The sequence below is a fragment of the Dermacentor silvarum genome, chromosome 6 (assembly GCF_013339745.2).
Source record: "Dermacentor silvarum isolate Dsil-2018 chromosome 6, BIME_Dsil_1.4, whole genome shotgun sequence".
NCBI classification, from domain to species: domain Eukaryota; kingdom Metazoa; phylum Arthropoda; class Arachnida; order Ixodida; family Ixodidae; genus Dermacentor; species Dermacentor silvarum.
The window spans coordinates 81203083-81227728 of record NC_051159.1 but is presented as its reverse complement, the minus strand read 5'-3'; the positions used below and the strand labels follow the sequence as shown (position 1 = coordinate 81227728).

The 24646-nt window shown below is 45.7% G+C and overlaps 1 protein-coding gene across 4 annotated transcripts in view; it reads right to left on the bottom strand.

Annotated features, from left to right (window-relative positions):
- Positions 1 to 24646, bottom strand: part of LOC119455667 (mediator of RNA polymerase II transcription subunit 1-like) — a 227269-nt gene that overhangs the window by 7095 nt on the left and 195528 nt on the right. For all 4 annotated transcript variants that reach the window (XM_037717086.2, XM_049668936.1, XM_037717087.2 and 1 more), the window contains 6 exons: positions 20053 to 20233; positions 17979 to 18352; positions 14874 to 15949; positions 10783 to 11094; positions 6836 to 6948; positions 5254 to 5412 (listed from right to left, as the gene is read on the bottom strand). In XM_037717086.2, the coding sequence (XP_037573014.1) occupies positions 5254 to 5412; positions 6836 to 6948; positions 10783 to 11094; positions 14874 to 15949; positions 17979 to 18352; positions 20053 to 20233 (2215 nt within the window). The remainder of the gene's footprint in view (positions 1 to 5253; positions 5413 to 6835; positions 6949 to 10782; positions 11095 to 14873; positions 15950 to 17978; positions 18353 to 20052; positions 20234 to 24646) is intronic.

Sequence of the window (24646 nt, the reverse complement as noted above, 5' to 3'; positions counted from 1 at the left end):
CAACAAAGCACGTATTGGGCCGCTTGGGGCCTAAAAGCTCAACACAAGCTTCTCATGGCACGGTCAGGCCAAATTCAAGGAACATAAAACATAAGCTTGCCGAAACAGCAAAAACAACAATGTGCATCTTAGGCTGCTCGTTGGCATCTTGTGCAGGAACAATTCGCACAATGCTCTGCATTATGTAGATGTCAACTACAGTAGAGCCTGCCAAATCTTTTTTTCTGCCTTTGGGTACTCCGTTTTCCCAGTTAGTACGCTTTTTCTGACGTCTTTTTTTTCCCCTGAAAACATATGAATGAGATTCTCCTGTACATTGTTGTCCAACTCGGAAAGGAATCGTATAGATGCGCGAGCCAATAACATTTGACATCATGGCAGACGCTAACTTCTTTCAAATACAGTCGACTTCCATTAATTCGACCCTGATGGGACCGATCGCATTATCCGGCGGGTCGAACTAGACAAGACGTAGAAAAAAAACACTAAAACGTGCCGATTCATTCGGTAGTATCTGCTCGATTCTAACATGCCTCCAAATCAAACGTGCACCCACTTTCTATGTGTCCAATGAAGTAAACTAACGTAGAAATGACATTAAAGCTCCTAAAAAATATAGAAATCTAACGCATACTCAATTTTTTAGCAAAAAAAAAAAAATGCTGTACAACGGTGGCCAGCTTTCTAAAGTAAGCTTTGCCACATGGTATTAAGGTCAGCTTCGCTAATATACATCTGTGCTATGCAGCGAAGCATACAAACGTTGCAAAAGCAGTTTTGGTTTTATGTCAGATTGCATCGTGCAGGCAATTTTCAGCCAAATTTTCTCCTAAAAAAAAAAGAGGGAGTTAGAATTGGGTAAATACCGTAATCAAACATTGTGAGCTACAATTATTGCTTGAAAATCTTCCTAGGGCAGGTCAAAAACAGCCATTTTAGACGACAGATGGCTTTCGACGACAGATGGCTTTCGACGACAGATGACAGCGAAACATTCACTGTTCCCTAGCTCTGCTGAGACAGTCACTGCCACTAAAGCGGTCACTATCGAGGTCACCATAGGGGTACGGCATGTGCGTACCGACTAGTAAAGTTCAAATTATCCAGCAAAAGCCTCTACGGTCGAAATAACTAAAGTTTTGGCCCATAGAAATGCACGGGCGCCAGCCGGGACCTTGGGCTGGAATTGAATTAACCAAATAATTGAATTAACCGGAGTCGAATTAACAGAAGTCTACTGTATCTGTGTCTCTTGGGAACTATGTATCAGAGTATGAAGGGCAGGTGCAATGTGGCTTTGTAGGTGGAGCTTGTACTGCATCCTTAATTTGTCCCCAATTATAGTGCTAAATATTAATTGTGGAATAGGAGACACAGCCAAGTTTCAATCAAACAATGCCATGTATTTGGAGCCTGAAAACTTCATACAAATATTTCATTCAAGGTTCAGGTGTGCCAGCAGCGCAATCGTCTTGATGGCAGGTAGAGTGTTATGAAATAGATGTTGAACAAAGTTTCGCAGTCCCCCCCGTCCTTTTTGACAACCATAGCAAAAAAAAAAAAAAGGATTTCTTTAAATGAGATCTTGAAAACGTGGCAGCATTCAGGAAGCCATGGAAACAGTAGAAAATGCAATTTACAATTCCTGGCTCTGACATTTCTAGCCCATTCTTTTGACTTAGAAATATCACGAACACCAACATGTAATGGTGAGCTGTGGGTACCTAGTGGCAGCGTGGGGATTTCCTTGAGTTGTAACAAGTCAGCAACAGACTGCGTCCTACAATTTCTGTCGGAGCGCGAGGCAGTTGTTCTATGTGTTGTTTTATACTGGTTGTGGAGTATGGTCCATGGCTATATGCTATTGTCTCTTGTCTTGCCCAGACGGAATGACTGTTGCAGATACTCATTCACTCTCAAATCTGTCATACATTTAATGTGTATTTACACACCAAATTAAGGCTGTTTCACATGCATCAAGTGGAGCGAAAAACAGTGTTGCTGCCCCATAAATACAATAATCGAAATGGCTGCATCGTTGGGTGAAAATAGTGCCTTGAGAAACAGCCTTTGGAAACAGCATTCAAGAAAGAACGAATACATTGCATTATTGCCTATATTGAACCGTTGTAACATATCCCCTTGGAAATCCCATGTAAACGAATAGCGCTGTAATATGCCTATACCGAACTTCCTTTCACTGCCACATTGGATATATCGAATGCTGTGTCCCTGCAAGTGCGCTTCTCTTCGTGTCACTTTTCACGTCATCAGAAATATTCATGCCAGCAAAAATGGCACTGTTTTGGCAGATGCTGTCAAACGAGACATTGAATCTGAGGGGCAGCAGCAAGAAAGAGCAAACTGCGTCTCTCAAAATATGGATGGCTCGTACAGCAAGGATCTTATTTGCACTCCATAATGACGAATTTGCTTTAGTAAGCTTCGTCGCAATGCAATCGTGTAATGCAGTGAAGCATATTAATAGCGGAACGACTTCCAGGCAGTGAAGTATACTATCTGCAGCTGTCCGTTATTGGAAAGAGGATCGCTATACTGCTTCAAGAATACAAAAGGCCTACCAGTGTAATACGAGCGTTCCACAGGAAAGCGGAAATGGCATTCACATTTTCCTCACCAAGTGGCTCCGGGCATAGGAAGCCAAACTGTAGATGTCTGCACTGCTGGGTTTGATTTGTAGAGTTTTCACGAACGGCATCTTAGGGCACCGACAGCGGACGAAACGAATCTGACCCCAACCCTCATTTAGATTTTTATAAGTCAGTTTGTAAACTTGACCCTTTGAGGGTCAAGTTTTTTTTAGCAAAATGCGATCCCCCAAGGGTCGAATTTATTTATTGCAGTTTTATTATCTTCAGACTGACCAATTAAAAAAAATTACTGCAATTTTTTTAGTGACCATAAAGTGAAAATAAAAATAATTTTCGTAGCTAAACATGTGTTTTTTATTCATGAATACAGATGGGCTTCCATAAATATTTATAATAAGAATAAAAGAGTAGATACGCCAAAATAGACATGTTCTGATTCGGCACATGGGTCAGTCTGCATTGGAGGAATTGCCACTTGACTCACTTGCAGCAGAGCGACCAGCGCGCGTCCCTATAGCGTAATCAAACCGTGTATGTGAGCGCACACAAGAAAACTCGACGATTGTGCACCCGTCAGAAAAACCAAATGAGTCAGAAACTTGCATTAATCTATTTCTTTAGAAATAAATTTGCAGAAACTTTTTTCAGTCAGAAACTTGCAGCAATCGGTTTTCGCTAGTCGAGGCTCGAGAAAAGAAACGCAGACATGGCAGCATCATTTGTATACGGCAGCATTGTTTTTATATACCAGCGCCCACCTGTGAAAAGATGTGTAATCGCACCCCCGTAAGCAATAAACGAGCGAGCATCTAGCAGTGACCTTTTGAGAGGTTATAAACCAGATACACATCCGTTTTTAGGAGCGCAACGAACGGAAAGCGCTCGCAAGACAAAACCAAAACTAACCACCACGCACCCTCCTTGCTGAAACACCAGCATAAAGCGATGGAATGAAAAGCAAGAGACTTCGGAGTAAGAAGCCGCAGCGCGGTGGAATGGATGCAAAAGCTTTGTTTACACCAATCGGCCATTGAGCATGGGACCGGCATTTCTATTTTCGGCTATCCATGTGCCATACGACTGCTGTGAAGAGGACTTCGTAGACAAAGCATCAAACCGTAAAAGTGATAGCTGGCTCTCAAGTTCAAGAAGATTAATTTCTTTTGGCATTGAAATGAGTTTTTTGTTTGGCTTGTCTGATAATTAAGAGATTTTTTATGGCCCCTTCTGCATAAAAAAAGAATCGGTGACAACTGTACATAAAAGTCAAATTTCAATGTGGTGAGATTCCGATATAACGAAGTATGGATTTTAATAGCTTCATTAAATTGAAGTTTACCTGTACATGCAGAGGCCATTATGCTCAGTCACCTCAGTGCTTCATTCATCCCTGACATAATATACAGACATATGTAACCATGCATCCTTCCCTGTGCACACACTCAACTGTGCCATCCAAGTAAACCAGCTAATAGTGGCTCTTACCATACATTCTTTATAAGAAAAGGCCTTGGCACAATGGAATGAGCAAGTTATTGCAAAAAAAGAAAAGAAACTGGTGTGCATGGGAGAGGAAGATCTTTTCAACGTGTGTAACACAAAAAAAAATGTACTTGCGAAAGTTGTAGGTAAGTGGTGCATTTTCAGCAGCAGGCAAACCATCTCACTCAAGGTAGGTGGTACTACCTGGGGCGCATATCTACAAAATTTCTCAAATGTGGGAGTGTTCCCTGATTGGCTAGCGGAAGCGGCCACCACTCATGAATGTGGTCAGTGTGTTGACGAAAAAAGTTCTGTAAATATTAGCCCTGAGCTATTCAGAAGCAACAGAGACATGACAATCCAACATTTCCTGCTGGTCTTCTTTCTAGGCACTGACCAAACCCAATGACACTTAGCTCTGATGACCTGATCAGAACTAATATATTGAACTTCATGTCACAGCCAATGGCGATGAGCAACATTCCAGTCACAGAAAATTTTGTTTGAAAACTTATTACTATAAATTCCGCTCTGCTGACACATTAGCTTGCACTCAGCACTTTTATCAGAGAAGCTAGCTCTAGCCAGAGCCACCTTACCCCGCTCCACTACCTATATACACTTGGAAGCAGTGGCGCAACGACGGGGAAGGGGGGGGGGGGGGGATTCGGGGGTTCTAAACCCCCCCTGAGGCCGACTTAAGCCCCCCTTTTGTTTAACCCCTTTTCTTTCCTTGCGCATTTGAGTACTGCAACTAAGATGTAAGACGCGCAATTATCGTTTGCCCACTCGCAAAAAGCGCATTTTTTTACAATTCCCCTCGAAGAAACTGAAATTAGTGCTGTTTAGATGTTATTGGCAAACTGTCAACCCCCCCCAGCAGAGATCCTGGGTGCGCTACTGCTTGGAAGAGTGTGGGTGAAGGCCTGTTGGTGATTCATGTTTTGGGAAGTTACTGCAAAAAACACACAGGACGACTCTTTCTTCATCCCGTGTGTTTTCTGCGGTAACAGAAATGTACACGTAAGCCATTCATGCAGACCTTGTGTAAGCGGACTGCTTTTTTTACCCTGTGCTTTCTTTTTCACCTGCTCCTCCCTGTAGGGCTTCAGTCCCCAAAAGTCAATAAAGTGAATGAAAATTTCAGTAATGGGGGCACCTTTGCGTCTCTTCCGCTTGTCCTTCTTGGGGCTGGTCCGCCCGGCCTCCTCCGATTCTTCCTCCTCACCACTATGCCATTCTCTCACTCCATTCTCCTCAGTAGACTCTGAGGCACCCGCATGGTCGGACTCTGTCCCCGAGTCATCGGCCTTGGAGTCTGCAATGGTTTCCCACAGGCAGAATAGGTCAGCTTACTTGCAAACCAACCACAAGCTTTGCACTAAATAGGTCAAGTGGCCAATATTCACTATTCAGGGTCAAATGAAAAGCAAGTTATGAAATCACTACGAGGCTGTTCTGTGCCAAAACAAGACCAATAAACTTCTGTCTATGTTGAAGGCTGAAATCGAGACAAGCGAACACAAGCAGTGGTGCACAGGGTCAAAGTGCAATTACGATCCCCAGGGCCAGAGTACATTGTCTCGGCTTCGTAGGCATCTTATTCCGGCCCACCAGCGACATTTCGTTACCAGTCTTAAAATACTATACAATAGAAAAAAAAGGCAACATACGTCTCGGGTCGCTAGGGCCCCACCAGTTCGATACATGTCGGTGTCTAGCACAAATGCTTAACACCAGAACGTCCCGCTCGAAGAAGCTGCAGACCCAGGCCGAATTTGAGGAGTGCAAATGCCAGCTCACTGAAGCTGCAATAATGACAACGTGCTTCTCTGGCTGCTTGGGTACACCAGCTCGGCGCGCGTCGCCATCTCGTGTTCCAACGATTTGTGGCACACTTCACATTACATAGATGTCTCGAGTTTGTCAAGTTTTCTATCGACTTTGGATCATACATTTTACCAGTTAGTCCGTTTTTTTTTTCTCGCTTTTTTTTTTTTTTTCAAAAATGCATGAAACTGGTTCTACTGTATAGAGAGGAAGCAAAAGATCAGGAGCTGGCTCCGAACTTTCACAGTATAGCAAACTTAAAGGACACACACATATCCTCAAAGGGAGCAACACATAGCGTGCAAGAATGCCAAAGTTAAGCGACAGCTTTAATAAGTTCAAAACCAACTCATTTAGCAGGTTGCCACCTGTCAAGATGGTGTCAAACTGAGTCAAGCAAAGTTTTGCTAACCATTTGTTTCTATATATCTAGTTCTTCCTTTTCTCAACCCCAAGCCTCATGCATCCAATGATTTCGTCCTCTTGGCTTTTCCTTTGTGCCCGTGCACTTGTGTTAGGTATTCTTTTTTAGATTAGAGCAGTTTCCCGCAACAATACTGCTAAAGTCTGTAAGACTGCTGCTTACGTGGTCATCACAGAAACGCGTGACCATGCTTCTTTTTATCGCTGAAGTTATCTTGAGGTGTCCATGTGATCATAAGGCATGCAGCTTCCGAATCCAGCTATGTACTTTGATTTCGAAACTAATGAGCCCTACATATACTTTGTAATTCAATGGTGACAACCAGGACCGAATAGTTTACAAAGCCCAGCTTTAATGAGTCTGGTCAACTTGGCCAAGCTGTTCCTGGGCACACAGTAAAAATACTACATAAAATGTTGACGCCCTGTTCATACTTACAATAGCTGTATACATTTCAATGTTCTTAAAAAGGCAATGCTTCACTCACCTTGCCTGCCACCAGAAGAGCCAGAATCCCGCCGTAGCTCCTTTTTTCGTCGGCTTAAAACCTCAATGTCACACTTTGGAAGGGCAGCAAGGTGTTCATCCAGGTCAAAGTCCCTGCAAGAGGACAAAACAATAGCCGAACTTGAAACATCACACAGGCTCTTCCAGCAGTAATAGCACTCGGAAGATGATATGTACAAGCAATACACATAGACAACACAAGAAAGAGCCAAGAGCTCAGAGGCAAGCTCTAAAGAACCGTTTTACATGACTGCCAACAACAGTTACATGGTTCCTCAAATTAATGTCAGCATAGGTATCAAACAACAACAATAAGCAACTTCCATCAAACGTACTATCGACCAAAATAATTTACAGACCACAGGATCTCAGAAAATGCTAAATATCCGGGCAGCCTTTTAAAGTAGCCAGTAAAACCGTACATCACAATGTTGTTTGCATGTACCAGTAGAGGCTTGAAACGGAAATACCAGGCTGCATTTTGAAGCTGCGGAGATATTCAGCTTTTTGTCAGATCCCTTGGTGCGTAAAATCTTTTGGTCGATAGTACCTAAAGGGACACTAGAGCTTGACAACCAGAAGAGAAAATTAAGGCCAAACGAACTTATATTTCTTGGATTTCTCACCAAAGCCCCTCATCACCACTAAGTCAATGTGATGTCATGGATTTCAAAGTATTTTCTTTATTTTTTATTTTTGGGCCCATTTTGGCACAGTATAAATTCTCAAAGCTCGCTAAGTTCAGCCTTTGATCTCTTCACATTACAATGCAGTCATCTCCACTGATAAAAAGATTAAGTGCGCCCGAGAAGGAACCATTGTTAGCCGATCGTCGCAGTATGTCTCAACTAAATTTTTATTGCAAGTTTTTTTCTTTCACGACCGCCTAACAACGAATTCATTGTACCTGTCCATCGTGTGTCCCACACCACCAACTCGAATGCCGTCATCCCTCCACGTGCCCATACCACAACGTTCCAACATTACTTTTTTATACGTACTGCGTGTGACTGGAATTGCCTTCTCAGCCATATTGCTACAATCACCGACCCTGCGGGTTTAAAATCTGCGGCTTCAAAGCTGTGTCATCTATTTCATGGCTTCAAACAGATGACACAGCCTGCACCTTAGCTTTAGCTTGGAAGCCACATGCTGTGTGCTGAACCAGCATCACTCCAACTACTCTGGCACAAGATGCTGTAGCACCACATGGGTGATCCAAATGGGGATGCCTAACATATCACTAAAGATGGATGCTACCACCAGCTAGTCTTCTTGTACAGCCCGATGCACAACTGTCAAGAACACAAGGAACGGCATGCTATGGACTGCACTTACACCTTCTACACAAGACTTCTGGGGCAAGATGAGCAAGCAGTTTATCACCGTCACTCACGAGATATTCTCGCTCTCTGCGGCAACGCGCTTTCGGTTCCGCCGCGTGATCGCAACGGAGGCGCGCGAAACCTGAGTTTTCTCTCTGTCGGCACTGTCTTGCAGTGGCGCTGAAGTTGATTTCTATCTTGATTGGCGCTGTCTTAGCTTGTTTATCGGCGCCGATCACGAGGTATTCTCGCTCTCTGTGGCAACGCGCTTACGTGGTTTTGGTTCCGCCGAATGATCGCAACGGAGGCGCGCGAAACGTGAGTTTTCTCTTTGTCGGCACTCTCTTGCAGATGCAACGGAAGCTGATTTCTACCTTGATTGGCGCTGCTCTTAGCTTGTTTATCACCGCCGCTCACGAGGTATTCTCGCTCTCCTTGTTTACTGAGTTTCCGTGGAGTTCTTCAGATGCACGGCAAAGCGGCGATATGGCCGAACGCACTGCCCGTGCGTTCAGACCTCTGCCCAAGGCAGCCGCACGCCAACACAACTCGTCGCCCCAAGAGGAGAACAGACACGCGTTTTTGGTGTGCAGACTGCGATAAGGCGCTGTGCGTAGAACCGTGTTTCAAGGAATACCACACTCTGAAATATTATTGAACATTTGGAGTTCTGAATGATGCCGACATCAAAATACTGTTTCAAATTTTTTTTTTTCACTATTTATTCCCAACTTTATACATTTTGTACATTCAATATCCGCAATAAAGTAATTTGACCATCTGGGAAAGTTTTTTTCAAAATAATTCGACCTTCAAAGGGTTAAATATCAATGAATCAGTTCTTCGAGCTTGCGTGCGTTTTACAATTCACTCTGGGTATAACAGACCCATTTGGTGTTTACTTCAATGTCTGTTGTACCAGTATTTGGATTCAGCATACTCCTTTCACAAAAGACCCAACTCTTCTCCACTATAAAGATTTGTAGTAATGAGTATATCCCGTATACAGTAGAGACTTGTTCAAATGTTTTCAACGAAGAAACTCGAAATAGGAAATGTACGAACCAGGAAATGATACGATCCAGTCAGTGAAAAATTTGGCAAGCTCAACTGGAGTTGACATCTATGCAATGTGAAGTAATGCATCAATCGTTTCAGCAGAAGACGCCGACGCACGTTGAGCTGGTGCGAACCGAGCAGACTGAGATGCGCATTGCCGGTTTCCTATTGCCGAATGTTTTAAGATGGTGACGGAAAATCGATCTAGAAAGCGACGCCGGAATACGATGCTGCCAGACTGAAGCATGACGCTCACTTCCTGCCACATGCAGCAGGAAAGAGCGGTGTGTTTGGGTTATCGCCTTTTAAAAGTGTGCAGTATGCTTACAAATCCCCCAACAACACTATGCCACACATGCGCACACTATGAAACAGATAGGTGAAGATGCTTATCGCAATAGGGTTGGCGGCGATAACTGCGGGTGGGAACGTGCGACGATCTGAGAGTTTTACCGGTACACGTAGAGGAATACGTGCGTGCCAGCATTTTCGTGTGACACCAGTAAGAGAGTAGTGCGGGGAAGCTGCCGTGGCAGGTGCCTACTGCTTTCGATCACATGTGCCTCATGCCTTTTCTTGTTTAGATGGGATCAAGAGGCCAGAAAATGTATTATATGATCGTAAATTGGGGATGTACTGAATGTTGGTGCCGAAATATTGTTTTCTGGGAACATATAAACCAGTCAAAAGTAAGCGTAACTGTATGGAGTCATTTTTTGTGTTCTCGATCGTTGGTGACGGGAAATCGTATGAAACGGGATCGTATCAACGAGGTTCTACTGTACATCAATCAAAAAAGAGATAGCAGGGAGCATGGTTCTATGTACACACGATCCAACACTACAAGCAAGCAGTTGTGCAAGTTCCATTAGGCTTCACTTACGCAGCCATTGTCTGTCCTGTCTGCTCACTGCCACAGGAAAAAAAATTATGCAGATTCAGATGCACATTTTGCAATCTATGAGAAGCGGTTAAAATGCTATAAACGGGTGTGCCTGCATGTGCTCTCACACATCCGTGCTAAGTAATGCGACAACTCTGATGTTGGCTTGTATTTCTTCATTTATTTTTATTTATTTTAAATGCACCGGTCGCTTCTTAGCTTATTTCCCATTGTTGGTACGTGACATAGTATGAAAATCATCATCATAATCAACACGCAGATACGCTTCTAAGCCAATCCCCTGCTGTGGGATGTGCCATAGTATTGAAATCATAATAATCATCAACACGTGGCAATCATCTCAAAGAGCTAGTTGGAGTTGCTGCGAGAGAAGCAGTACAAGTGCCATTGAAAAAAGAAGTAATAAAAAATATGGGGCATAATGGTTAGAGCACCAGGCTGCTGTGCTGGGTAACGGAGGTTCGATCAGACCATCGGGCATGTAACTAAATTTTTTTTAAATACGAGCTATTCGGCAAGACAGCAGCAGCATCCAGCATTTACGGTCAGGAAAGTCTAGGAGAGTTCACAAAAAAAAAAAAATAATAATAACTTTAAGAAAAGAGAGAGAAATAAATGAGTAGGTAAACTAGCAAGTACCCTGTCTTGAACTTCCTGGGCGTAACAGATGAATGGTCACTAGGTGAGGATACAGGCGGGGGGCTTGAGGGATCGTCCACTGCCTCGTCTGTGCCAGATGCTCCCGATTCACTGCGTTGCCGCACACCCCTGGCTAAGCTGGTCCGGAAGTCAGGGTCCTTGCACCCTGGTTCTGCAGTGTCAGCAGAGGCGCAATCGTCCCTGCCATCGTCCTCTGGCCGGCTGGACTTCTTCTTGTTCTTTCGCCGTGTGAACGATTCCATGCTGCACTTGGGCAGTGCTGCTATCTGGGCGTCCAGGTTGAAACTGCCACTGCACAGGCAAGGATCATGATGTTGAGACAATGTGCACACCTGGGTTCCTGTTACAGTAGACTTCCGTTAATTCAACTCCAGTTAATTGGATTTTTCAGTTAATCTTGGCTGAAGGCATTCTAGAAACTTGCACATATCGCTGTCAACACTTCCAAGAACCAACCTTGACTGTGCTTTTTCTAAAGCAATTGCATGCCACACAAGCATTACACCTGCAAGGTTCAAGGCAACCAACATCTCCGAGACACCTCCCTGGACATTTCTGAGACCACTAGTGAGGCTTCAAATACATGGAATTACGAAGAAATCCCATGTTTCTACCATTGGCTTGAAGCAGCTCACCCGGTCACATATATTTACATCGTATAGCGGAACTGTATAAGTATATACCGATGGTTCGGTCACATCATCTGCCACAACGACAGCATTTGTTATCCCCCAACTTGGAACTAGTCGGCGGTTTCAAGTGAACCACAAATCGACATCTACGGCTGCAGAACTTGCGGCAATACGGGAGGCTGTCCGTGTTATGAGAACGTAGACACCTCATAAATGGACGGTGTTCTGCGATGCCAAATCAGCGCTCCAGGCGCTAAAATGCTTTTTAAAGAAAGGACCCTATTACCTGCTTGTGCTAGAAATCGCTGAACTTCATCACAGTGCCAAGCTAGGTGGCCATGTGATCACTTTTCAATGGGTGCCATGTCATTGTGGTGTGATTGGCAATGAACTCGCTGACAGTGAGGCAAGATCGGCATTCTCTTCCTCTGATGAAGTACAGATTACATACTCATGACCTGACACCAACTCAGTGATCAAGGCACTCATGCCGGACCTTACGAAGGCATACAGAGTCCATGCTGACACCACAGACACCTATATATGATCGACCCAGACGATAAATTTTGTTTGCCCCCGAAGGTTACACGGAGCAAAGCGTCATTGCTACACAGGATTCGGCTGTGCGTTGCTTTCACCCGTCGCTACGCAAACCTCATCGTCCAGTCAAACAGCCCTGATTGTGAACACTGCCAGACATCTGAAACGCTGGAACACATATTGTGTGATTGCCCAGCATATATGATGGAGTGAAGGACGTTGGAAAGTTCCCTAGACAGCATTGGCAGGCAACCACTGTCGGAGGACACTATCCTCGGCCCATGGCCTGACACTACAGCTTCAATGCGTGCAACTAAAGCGCTGTTCAAGTTTCTGCAGGACACAAAGCTAGACAAGCGGCTCTAGTAGGACCCCCGTCTAATGTACATAAGCACTCACAACTCCTCTTATCATCATCATCCATCCCAGTACTTTCACTCCCCTTCCATCTACCCTAGTACACAGTAGCAGACTAGAGCACACTAGCTCAGGTCGACCTGTCTTTCCTATCACTAAAATCTATCTATCTGCACATATCGCAGTATGAATTGGTGAAGTGGTTAGTCTCGGCGTGGGCCACCATCCCCGTTTGCAATTGTAGCAAAGTGGTTTGAGAAATGTGGAATATAAAATGTGATGAACCACAAGGATAGCGATGATGTGGTCTACAGACAGCCATAAAAATTTCTTGACAATGATGGACATTAAGCGTAAAGAAAGTTTCATTCAATCAAGGTAAATAAACTCGGCAGGTTTCGTCTTATTTCCAGATTGCCAGACTACATTTTTTGTTCGTAAAATAATGTGCACATTAGAATCAAGTAATACACATGAACCTTGATATAATGAGCATGAACATAACAAATCATTGGATATCATGAAGCAAACTTAAAATCTCCCGCACCAATATCAGCACGTTAGAAATATATGCTTATAACAAATATAGAATGTATTTAAGTTATTTTTGTGTCTTATGAGCCCTTGCTAAAATGAAGTTCGAATATACTGCCAAACGAAACAGCAGTGTGCGTGGGCGTTCCTTCTGTTGGTTCTTTTAATTCAGCCTGCCAGATAATCCAGAAAATTCTGATGGTCCCGTCAAAATTGAATTAATAGAAGTCGACTGTATGTGTTCCTCAATTATTTAAATTTGTGCCGAGGCCAGTTGTGCAGCTTCAGGCGAACGATGACAATTAGAACAAGATATCTGTATACAGTAGAACCTCGGTGATACAAATCTCGCGGGGTCACGTGAAATATTCGTATCACCCAAAATTCGTATCATCAAAACATACACAAAATCAAGAAAAAATTAATTTATTTTTAGCAGAAAAAATTCCTAATAGTGGAACCCTGTTGATACGTTCCTCGCTGCTGCGTTTTCCCGGCTGCTATGTCGCGTTTTCGCAGTCCCGACCTAAATCCTACATTACTTCCATGTATGTTCCCCTTGATACGTTGCCAATCTGTAATTTTCCTATATCTTATGTTGCATTTGAATGTGGCAGTCACATAAATTAGCGGTGCAGCCAGTTTGTACGTTGCAACAAGCGACCAGTGCATTGCAACAAGCGACCGGCGCGTTGCCAATATGGCACGGCCGCGCCGTATCACATAGACGGATTTTGAAAGCGATCTGCAACGTGTGCAAAGTGGGCGCCCATGCAGGCCTCATCTTCAAAGGATCTGCGATGCTGACAAAGTGCAACTAGTGTCGGATACCTTAGTATGCGCTGTTCTTTTGACGTTTAGTTCATGTTGAAGCGAGAGACAGCTGCTACTGCCGCACTTCCTTACTCGGCGAACTCCCGCGGTCATTGAGCGAGATGGGTTTGTGTTTACCTTTGCCCGCGTAACACCATGCTTCCGAATTTAGTTAGTAAGCAAATGTTTACAAGCTTATACAGCCGATAAAACTACTATCCTTACTTCGTACAGCTGTCTACTAATTTGCTATCGCAATCGTTACCTCGCCATTCGTGTGAAACTGCGACTTTCTTTTTTTTTTTCACGGTCCTTTGAATAGCGTATCAACGGGGTTCTACCATCCGTGTGCGTTTTCTTGCCCAAATCGTCAACGATCGCCTTCTGGAATTCGTAAAGGTGTGCGCGCGTGATCTCACGAATGTTTTCACATGCCACTGAATGCCTCAGCACATCGAGTGCAGGGAGCGTTTTGGCCGTCGTGGCTGCTGCCGCGGTCGTCGTGGCTCCAGCGACCCTCATCGTTTTTCTCGCTAATCAAAGCATCAGCTAGGCTAGGATGTGTTTCGGTCTGCTCGACGTGATGACCAATGAGAGATTGCACAGCCGCATGATGTAGCAGGTTGCTTAGCGACTATGGATCCTGCCTAGATCTCGCTGGGCTGGCTTGTCTATACCTCTGTACCTGTTGCTCCGCTGGCTCGGCTGCCGCCGCCACCGCTGTTGCTCACACGTTCGTATGATTCGCAGCGCCGCAGCAACGCGTTTGTAACAGACAATATTTATTGTATGAAGAGCAATGTATTTTCGGCCAGGAAATGTTACGAATTCATATCACACTGAAATTCGTACCAGCCATGATCGTATCACCGACGTTTTACTGTACCAGAGGTTAAAAAGAAAATCCTTAAAAATTAAATTCGGGGGTTTTGCATGTCAAAACCACGATTTGATTATGAGCATGCCATAGTGGGGAACTCTGGAAATTTTTACTACTTGGGATTCTTTAATGTGCACCCAATGCATGCTACACGGGCGATATTGCATTTTGCCGGCATTGAAATGCAGCCACCATGGATGAGGTTTGATCCCTCACGCCCGGGTTTACCAGCACAACGCCAAAGCCACTACGCCGTCATGGCGGGTTACCAGAGGTTAAGAAAATTAACAAAAAAACTTAAGAGCATGTATCACCTGTTCTTGCGCGGCACCTTGGCACCATCATCCCTGCGTCCTCCTCCACCCAGCCTGCTGGGCTCATCGTCTCCTTCTTCATCTGACTTGCGGACGAGCCCTTTTCGCTCTTTGGAGCCCGGCAGCACACCCTCCGACACCAGAGCCTGGTAACGCTGACCCTTGCATGACCGTTGACTCTTCCGTCCCCTCTCCGGGCTGCTTCCACCATCCTCGTCCACGGTTGAAGACGCATTGATTCGTGCACGCTTGCTCGGCGAACTGCCAGCAAGCCCCTTACGCCGCACACCACTCTTGTGGCTGCCGGCAGCAACCTTCTTCTGCACATTGTCCCCATCCTCATCCGCACTGCCACGGTAGAATCCTGCGTTTGGTGTGGGCACTGTACCCGGGACGGCAGCGGCCACAACAGCAGGCACTGCGGGGCTGTCATCGGGATGGCGTGAGGAGCCATGCGCCGAGAAGACAGTCCCGTCTAATGGCTCCACATTACTAGGACCGCAGAGGAACTTGTCGATGATGTGGTTGATGATGTCCTGCTGGCAGGTCTTGATCGTCGTCATAGGGCGCTCCTTGCACAGGTTCAGCGGCTGCTCCTCATCGCCCCGGTTGAGAGACTGCGCGAGGCTCAGTGCCGACGACACATTGAAAAACCGCTCGCGCTCACGCGCCTTGGCCGCAGCTGAGCTGCTCCCCCCTCCACTTCCAAGGTTTGTCATGCTGCTCGAGCTGGTCGGAGGTGTACTTGAGGACAAAGTCGACAGCGCCGTGAATGGCGGCGGCGGTGTCACAGATGTGCTGCTGGCAGTGGTGGGCTGGCTGAATGCCTGGTCAATGATGCGGTTGGCAGCGCTGACGTCGAACATGGGGATTGGGCCGAAGCCAGCCGGTGGAACCGAGCCGCCACCACATAGACCACTACTTCCATTGCTGCTAGTGGTCGTCAGCGTTGTTGTCGTTGTGCTTGTCGCAGTAGAGGACAAGCCGCTGCTGCCGTTATCTTGTGACTTGGTGTTCAGGTCCCCAGTTTTCTGGCGAGCTCCTGCAGTTGATGGCTTCTTCCCAGCCTGGCATCCCTGAAAGGAGGTGTGCGTCGACAAAACAATGAACAAGACAAGTAGCTTACATCAACAAGCAACTATCAATGTGTAATCACCATCGTGGACCATATGCTAAATATAGTCCATGTGTTCATATGTGGTCCATATAGAGTGGAATCTCGTTGATACGATTCTGCATAATACGTTTTTTTGGATAATACATTCCTTTTTCTTTTCCCAATAATACAATTTCGTTGGATAACACATTGGATGATACGATTTTCGGATGATATGCTTTATTTCCCGGTTCCCTTGAAGATCGTATGAACGAGATTTCACTGTACAATGTTGCTAACGAGTTGAAAACAAGGCAACGATAACAGTTCAAAAGTCGCTCAAGCACAGTATATTTCTGTTTCATTTTAAGTCTCCTGTGATCTATGCTGCTCTGATCTATGGCGACCCTGATCTACGCTCAGGGTCGCCACGGCAGGCTTGAAATAAAACCACATTCCCCAATAATAAAGCAACAAAAATTGCAGGAGACTAATGCTGTCTAAACAATTGCTGGAATTAGAATGCAATGATTGAAGCAGTTCAAGTTGCAACATATACAATGGAATCTCGTTGATACGACCTTCACGGGAACCGCAAAATAAAATGTATCATCCGAAAATCATATTATCTGAACATAATCGTATATAAGAAAAAGAAATGGTATATAAGAAAAAAAAACGTATTATCCCGAAAAACGTATTATGCAGAATCGTATCAATGAGATTTCACTGTACTAGCACGCACAGAGCAGACAAATAAACTATTGTTTACATGCTCGAGTCTCACTGTGGAGTCTGAATACACAAGATGCGCAACTCGCCATGCAATACATAAATTGCATTGGTCAACTACTGACACCTAAAAAAAAAAAAAAAAAGCCTGCCAGTGGTAGAGATACCTGAGCAGACAAAACCATTTGTGTTGTATATGTTTACAATGCTTGGCAAGCGAGGTCTACATAAAAGGTGAAAGAAAGAGCCAAATTCTAGCATGCGTAACCCGCTTTTGCTTGTAACCTGCACCAACAAGTACAACACCAGGAAAAGGGAAAAAATATATTGATGCGTATAGTTTACACAAACAACCACACACAACAATATAAGTTTAGTCAAGGCAATTGAGCGCAATTATAGGGGCAATTAGAATTTCTAGATTAGTGTCTTTGCAAGTACAGCCATCAACACTGCTTCACAGCAAAGCACAGTGAATCAAGACGTGAATTCTACCTTCTGGAAACACTCCGCAGTAATAGGAATATTGCTTTCCACTAAGTTGCTTATGTCATTTTGCTGCAGCACACTGCCATAAAGCTGCACTGAAAGGAAATAATTGTACATACCCTGCACTCCTACTTTCTAATTAACTTTCGTCAATTTCTGCAAGCTCTCTACATGCAAAAATATGATACGTCCACAAGACATGGGCCAGATATTTGCATTCTCACCCACAAGAGTTCAATGTATTGGAAAGTACACAAAAGTAAGAATGTCTGTTCAGACCCCCTCTCTTTGCGTGGAACACAAACGTACAGATTAAACAAAAGTTCACAGGACACCAGTCTTGTGAAAAAGATGAATAATTGCAGAGCCTGGGCACATAGCCTTGAATTATTAGTGCATAGAAGTTCTTGCGGCCTACCCAGTGATCCACTAAATTAAAAGCAACATGCCTTAACCCCTTAAGGGATCTTGACGACCTCGACTGGTCATGAGTGACCACCACTTTTTGGCTTATGACAAGCCCTCCTCATATTGTAGATGGCAATGGGCATTTAGTTATGATCCCTTTTATTGAATTAGACTTCCCACAATATTTCACATATTTATGCGTTCTAACCACGTTATTATGACAAAACATTTGCCACTGGTAGTTTCAATGGAAAAAAATGAGCCGTTGAGGGGTTAACAGAGCAGTTACCCATGAAACCAGTGTACCATAAATTTTTGGCCGACTGTGCATATTCAAGAAACATAGGATGCTCCTTCGTGCTTGAGCCAGCGTCACCCACCTCAGCAAGTTCAAGCAGGGCTGAACATGCATTGTTAGTCTGCTGATCCGTGGAGGCCGCCCTCTGCACTGGCACACAGGGCACCGGCGAGGGGGTCGGCGACGGCGATGACGACGACTCCGACTTGAGCCGGCTTGCATTGCCCCCGCCATATGTGCCGTTCTCGAGGTTCTCCAAGTAGCGCTTCTTGGGAGGCTTGCAGCTGACCGGCGGGTTGTTCGGGGGTGCCGGGTTGGGAGCACCAGACTGCTCGGCCGCATTGCCACCAGACTCAGTCATTGGCTTTGTTGCCGGTGGCTCGTCCAGAGAGTTTGAGCCCTGCTGCTGCAGCACTGGGCTATTATTGTTCTGCCTCGAGATGCTCAGTGGGTCCTCTGTAACGATGCAACATTCAGCATAAAAAATTTAGGCAAAACATTTTTTTTTTATGCTTCAATGTCTCCCCTACACCTACACAGACAAGGAATTAGCTTTGTACCAAGCAGGAAACGGTGCCTGTTAGCAAAGGAATACACACAGTACTTCATAATATGTTATACCCAAAAATAGAAACCATATCCACGGTATTTCTGCGTGCAAACTTCTGTGTGGGTCTCCTGACTGCACTAGGTAAAATAGGTTACCTGTGTGAGTATATGCTTTAATTACTGCTATGCAATGCACTGAAGCAATCTGCCTGACTTGCTTTGTACCAACTGTAAAAAAAATCGTTATCGTCATAATTTAATTTCATTTATTTACACAGTAAGTCCAAGTTTCGTGTTCGTGAGTGTAGAGACAAATGACCACCAAAATCAATCCACCAATAATATAACGTCGCCCAAACTGCATTCATTAGCGATGCCTGCGTGGTTTCACGAAATGAATGATTATTCGTATTAATCTTCCTCAGCATATTAAACCCATAGGCAATAACCAGCCAGATGAGCTGGCGCATCACTACATTGAAGTGTGGCAGTGCCATACACGAACATTAAGTTGAGCTCCAGTATTGGCATGTTTTGGGTGACAATCACTAGGCCTTATTCTCAATCCGTTGTTTTGGGGGACATATCTTGCAGTGTACATCCATTAGCTAAAGCCAGCAGAAAGTGAATGTGGCAATGCAATCGCATGCACCCTCATAATCATGTCGCAAAGTTCTCAACTGCATTGACATTATGCAATGCATACCACTCCAAAGCTGTTTGATGCACAGTACATCACAGAGGTGAATGCATCTCTGAAAAGCGATTAAGTGTGAATATGGTTCACCAACTATTCTTGCAGCATCCATAGTCTTCAACTACACTAGTGATCTTATTTCTGGAGTAGTTTTAAATGCTATTGCCAATGTCACTATGATGCACTGAAAATGCTGTATTGAAATTGTGTTGCCAGCTAATCACAAAGTCATTAAATTTGACAGCATCCACTTATGGCTAGTTTACAATGTTTCAACACAAAATTAGATTGTAATCTAATGAAAGCAAAGAATCAACCTGACAACTATGGGAGCTTGGAATGCACAAGAATGGCCTAATAGATGTATAAAAATGCCATGAAATCCATGACACCACGGTGAAGTCAACAGTATTGTGCTTTGGACTCAATATTCAGGGAGGGAAGTTAGGAATTCAATTTCCTCTGTGAATGGTAAAAGCTTTTTCAGCAAAATTATTTTGAAGAGAGCCTCAAAAGGATGCTTTATCAGTCTAAATTGATTTCACGCTTCCTCTTAGCGTCCCTAAATCATGAAATGGGACAGATCCAGAGAGAACAGGTTTCCTTGTATGGCCAGTCAGGCTGTAAGCATTCGCATTTATATTACATTCTGTGGATAAGCATCAGCACTTTCTCTGAAGATATCATCAAGCCGGCTTATGTAACTTATCCAGTACATATTATGTGTAATATGCAGCTTCTTGTACTTTGTTTGTTTCTTTCTTTTTATTTAAAATTTCAACTTGCCACATTCCCTGCATCCACAATCAAAAGGGAGTAGCCATAGCTAGTCTAGGATGATTAGGTTCCCTTTCTTATTTCCAATTAAATAAAAAGAATAATAATGAGGAAAAGGAGAAGTGGCACGCACTTGTGAGGGTGGGCACCCGTGGCATGTCCGACCGGGGGCAGTTTGTCTGCTCGGGGCTCCAGCGCAGCGTGTCTCCCTTAGTGGTGGCCCCCTTAGTGCGCGTCACTGGAGACCGCGTGGGCAAGGTGGGCATCTTGCACCATTTGAAGTCCGGATTGGCCTTCATAAAAGCCTCCTTGTACTGCAGGCAGAGCAACACAAAGTATTGAATTAACACAAGCTGGACTTTGGCTAAGCAAGAACACATGGTTTGGGAAACTGTGCCCATATGAAAGAGTGAAAGAGTCAGACTAGGTGGAGGAAAGGCAGGGAGAAAGTGGCAATAGTAACAGCGGCTGTCTAACAATGGTTACGCTGAACATCATTTAGAGAACTGTAAACTGGACTTGGGAAAGAGGAAACTGGACAAGATGGAAGCCGATGGGGTGATCCGTCGTGTTGACACTCCGACTGAGTGGCGTGCTGGACTGGTAGCTGTCTCAAAAAGGTCCAGGTGATTACAGGATCTGCGTTGATCTCTGCTTAACAAAGCCGTTCTTCGCGAACGTCACATGTTGTCAACTGTGGAACAATGCCTAGGCTTGCTTGGAGATGCCAAGTTTTCTTCAAAGCTCGATGCTACATTCAGCTTTCATCAAGCCATGCTGTCTTCGGATTCTCAATTGTACACAACATTAATAACCCCGTTTGGTCGCTACTGCTTCCTGCGCTTGCCATTCGGCAATGCATCGGCACCCGAGTACTTCCAGAAACAAATGTCCCGAATACTCAAAAGCCAAGCCGGTGTGTTGAACATGATTGACGACATCTTAGTCTTCGGCAAGATTGACGAAGAGCATGACCAGTGCTTCCAACAGGTCCTTGATCGACTCTTCAAGGCAGGCATCACGCTCAACTGTGACAAATGTTCCTTCAGCCAGTTTCTAGGACTCATCGCTGAGTGCTCAGGGCATTTCACCAGACCAAGACAAAGTAGCAGCCATCAAGCGTATGCCACCTCTAAAAGACGTCTCTAGTGTTCGTCATCTACTTGGACTGGTGAATCAGGTGTGCTGTTTCTTGCCAAATGTCTCCGACATCACTGCTCTCAGTTGAGCCCTGCTGATGAAAAACTCCGAATGGACTTAGGGCCCCATCCAGCAGTCTGCTTTTGCAAAACTGAAAGAACTACTCTGCTATGAGCGGTGTGTTGCAAGGTACAACAACCTGTACTAGATGACTGTTTCTGCAGATGCAGGCTCCTTTGGTGTGGGAGCTGTGCTTCTACAAGGGCAACCATCGGGAGAACGTCGAGCAGATGCCTTCACTTCCAAGATCGCTCACGCCGGCAGAAACAAGGTATAGCCAAACCAAAAATAAAGCGTTGGCGGCCAGCTGGGCTGTGCAAAGGTTCGACCAGTATGCACGCAGTCTGGAGTTCACCCTGGCGACCGACCATCAGCCTCTCGTTGCTCTCTTGAGTAAAGGCCAAGATATAGTCCAGTGTTTTCAGCGCAGCAGGCCGCGGCAGGCGAAGTCAGATACACTACGCCAACCTGTGGAAGAAATGTGCCTCCTCTACAGTTCGGCGCGCACACCGCGCGAGGCTAGCGCCATCTCTGTGCGTGGGAGTGCAACTTCACGGCCCCGCAAACAGCTATTTCCATGGCACATGCGCATTCTCGCTTTCTGACAGCATGTGCCCGCGCCGTCCATGTTGTGCGCGCTATTTTTTTTTAGCAAGAGAAGACACTTTATTTCAGACAACCAACATACATAGTTGCCTAGGGGCCAGTCATGCATAAAATATAAACATAAGTTCGAAAGGAAAGCACATCGTGATATTTTACATGCGCAAACACACACAAAAAAAATACCTTATACACAGCTATCGCTCCGTGTGCTGTTTGACTGCCTTCACGGCATAGCGTTAACTTGTCCCGACAGCCAGAAGATCGCACTCCTAGTGCTAGTGCGTCGGCTATGTCAAAAGCGGAAGTGGACCATGTTGGAGCACTTGCGCTGTCATCGTCCAGGGACGTTGAGAAAGCCACAGCCGCGCTTTCACTACGAGCGCCGCAAGCCGCCATTTTGCCTTCTGCCCGCTGCCCCTACAGCGCGCAGTGCATTCTGGTCTAGCGGCAGCCGCGTGAAATAAAACATGTTCTATCTCCGCAGCGGCGGCGCGGCACTGAGCGCGCCCGACGCAGCTGGGCACGCCGGCTACACCGTGATGCCAGACTGTAGATAGTGCACTTTTCACCAGCGTTGCTTAACCACGCCACGCGTGGCCGCGCGCACGCGTTATGCCGGACTATATCTTGCCCTTAACACGGGGATCCACCTTTTGCCACCACGAATCCAGCACTTCCATCTGAAGTGTATGAGCTACCAGTTCAAGGTACTCTACAAAGCAATCTCTTGGCTATAGCACACACACTCTCTCGGGCACCTGTAGATGCTCCTATATCACTACAGGCTGACCTGGTGGAACTCCTATATGCAAGAGCTCCTCCACTCCCTGCCAGGCCTCATCGCCACGCAGCTCGACAGTATGCGCCTGGCTCAAACAACCGATGGCGAGTGTGACCTTCTCATGGAATACAGCACCAAGGGCTGGCCTAGACAGTCGTGGATGCCAATTCACCTGAAAGAGTATTAGCAACATAGGGGAGACCTTGGCGTTTGTGACGATTTGCTCCTGAAGGACACCCGCATCAATGTTCCCACCTCTCTCCAGCTCTACATGTTGAAACTGCTCCATGGGGGTCATCAAGGGATCAACATTGCAAAACATGGGCACAAGAGTCAGTGTTGTGGCCCGCCATCAACACCCAAATCCAGAACATTGTCTCCAGCTACACCAAGTGTGCCTAGACACGTGTCCAACACTCGGAACACATGATGGCCTCAGTCACTCTAACTCTTCCTTGGGAAGAGGTTGGGACCGACCTCTTCTACTTGAACGGCAAGGGCTACATTCTTCTGATCGACTACATGTTCAGAATCCCTGAAGTTATCAGCCTTGGTTCAACATCAGCAGTAACAGTTATCACTGCCATCAAGAGCGTTACTGCGCGCCATGGCATACCCAAGCTACTGTGCGCAGACAATGGACCTCAGTTTGTAGACGAGGAATTCGGGGACTTCGCACAGTCCTATGGTTTCTGTCATGTCACTAGTAGTCCTCGATTCCCCCATTCAAATGACGAGGTGGAACGAATTGTCCAAACTGACAAAGACCTTCTCGTCAAGCCAGAAGATACGTAAAGGTCCCTGCTGGCCTATTGAGACACGCCGAACATCAGTGGAGCAAGCCCTACTCAGCTGCTGATGGGCAGATGCCTACAAGCACGCCTCCCCAAGACAAGTAACCTGTTGAAGCCAAGATGCCCATCTTCGGATCAAGTCAACCACAGAGACCTTGCTAACAAGCAAAGACAGACGAAAGACTTCAACATAAGGCATGCTGCTGCCTATAAGCTCCGTCCACTTCTGCCTGGTGAACAGGTTTGGGTCAGTGCCATCAAGAGCCCGGCAGTCATCTTGAGCTCTGCACAACGTCTGTGTTCATGTCATAGAGGCCCCCAAGGATGTGGTGCAGCGGAACCGCATTCATCTCGTCCCGACATCCTCCAGGTCAGATGCTAGCAGCTCCAGCCCAGTAGAGGCCACTGGAAGCCAGTAAGCCCTTCGGCATCCCAATCAGAGGCAGGCCTCTCAACGCGAGTTGTGCCATCCTCCAGTGCTACCCCACCAACTGTGCAGGAGCCCTCAAGGCAAATTTCTTGTTACAGCCGAACTATTTGTGTGCAAAAACTGACTAACTGAACCCATCGCGGCACGATCCGATTTCGCACCGGGGAGCCGATGAGTAAAGCTCGAGCCCTGACCTGTGCAAAGGAGGCTGGACTTGTAAGGGGAATCGGAAGGGGGGGGGGGATGTAGTGTGCCGCGCTTAACATAGATGGTGCCAGGGTGCCTATCATGGTTGGTTGTAATAAACATTAAGCCAGTTCCAGTTCCACACTTGTGAAATCTGATGGAGCAGCAGAGCTCTGCAAGCGTGGGTGTATAGCGTAGTGGGTATGATGTTCGCCTTCGGACCGTGAGTACCCGGGTTCAAGTCCCACCCGCCTCGCCAAGAAAGTTTATATTGTTTTTGTTTTCCTCTCTCTCTTTCTTTCCTTCTCTCTCCTTCTTTCTATCTGTCTCTCTCTTTCTCTTTCCTGTCTGTAACTTTCTCTTTTTCTCGCCCATAGCAAGTTGTGTTACAATCGTTGGTACAATGCAACCATATGGTTCCCATAAATGCATGTTCTACGAGCGTGGGTGTATAGCACAGTGCTTATGACGCTCACCTTCGGACTGTGGGTACCTGGGCTCGAATCCCACCTCAGCAAGAAAGTTCGTTTTGTTTTATTTATTTCTCTCGCTCTGTCTGTCTCTCTCTCTGCACCTCTTCTTTCGCTACTCTCTGACCACCTGTGGCTGGCGCTGATCAACGCACGGCACGGCTCAATCTCGACCTTAAAAGCAGGTTAAAAGCTGTTAAAAGCAAGTTCCCGGGCAGGCGCAGGCAGTCTCCCGCTGGATGCGACTGGTGTCTGTTCAT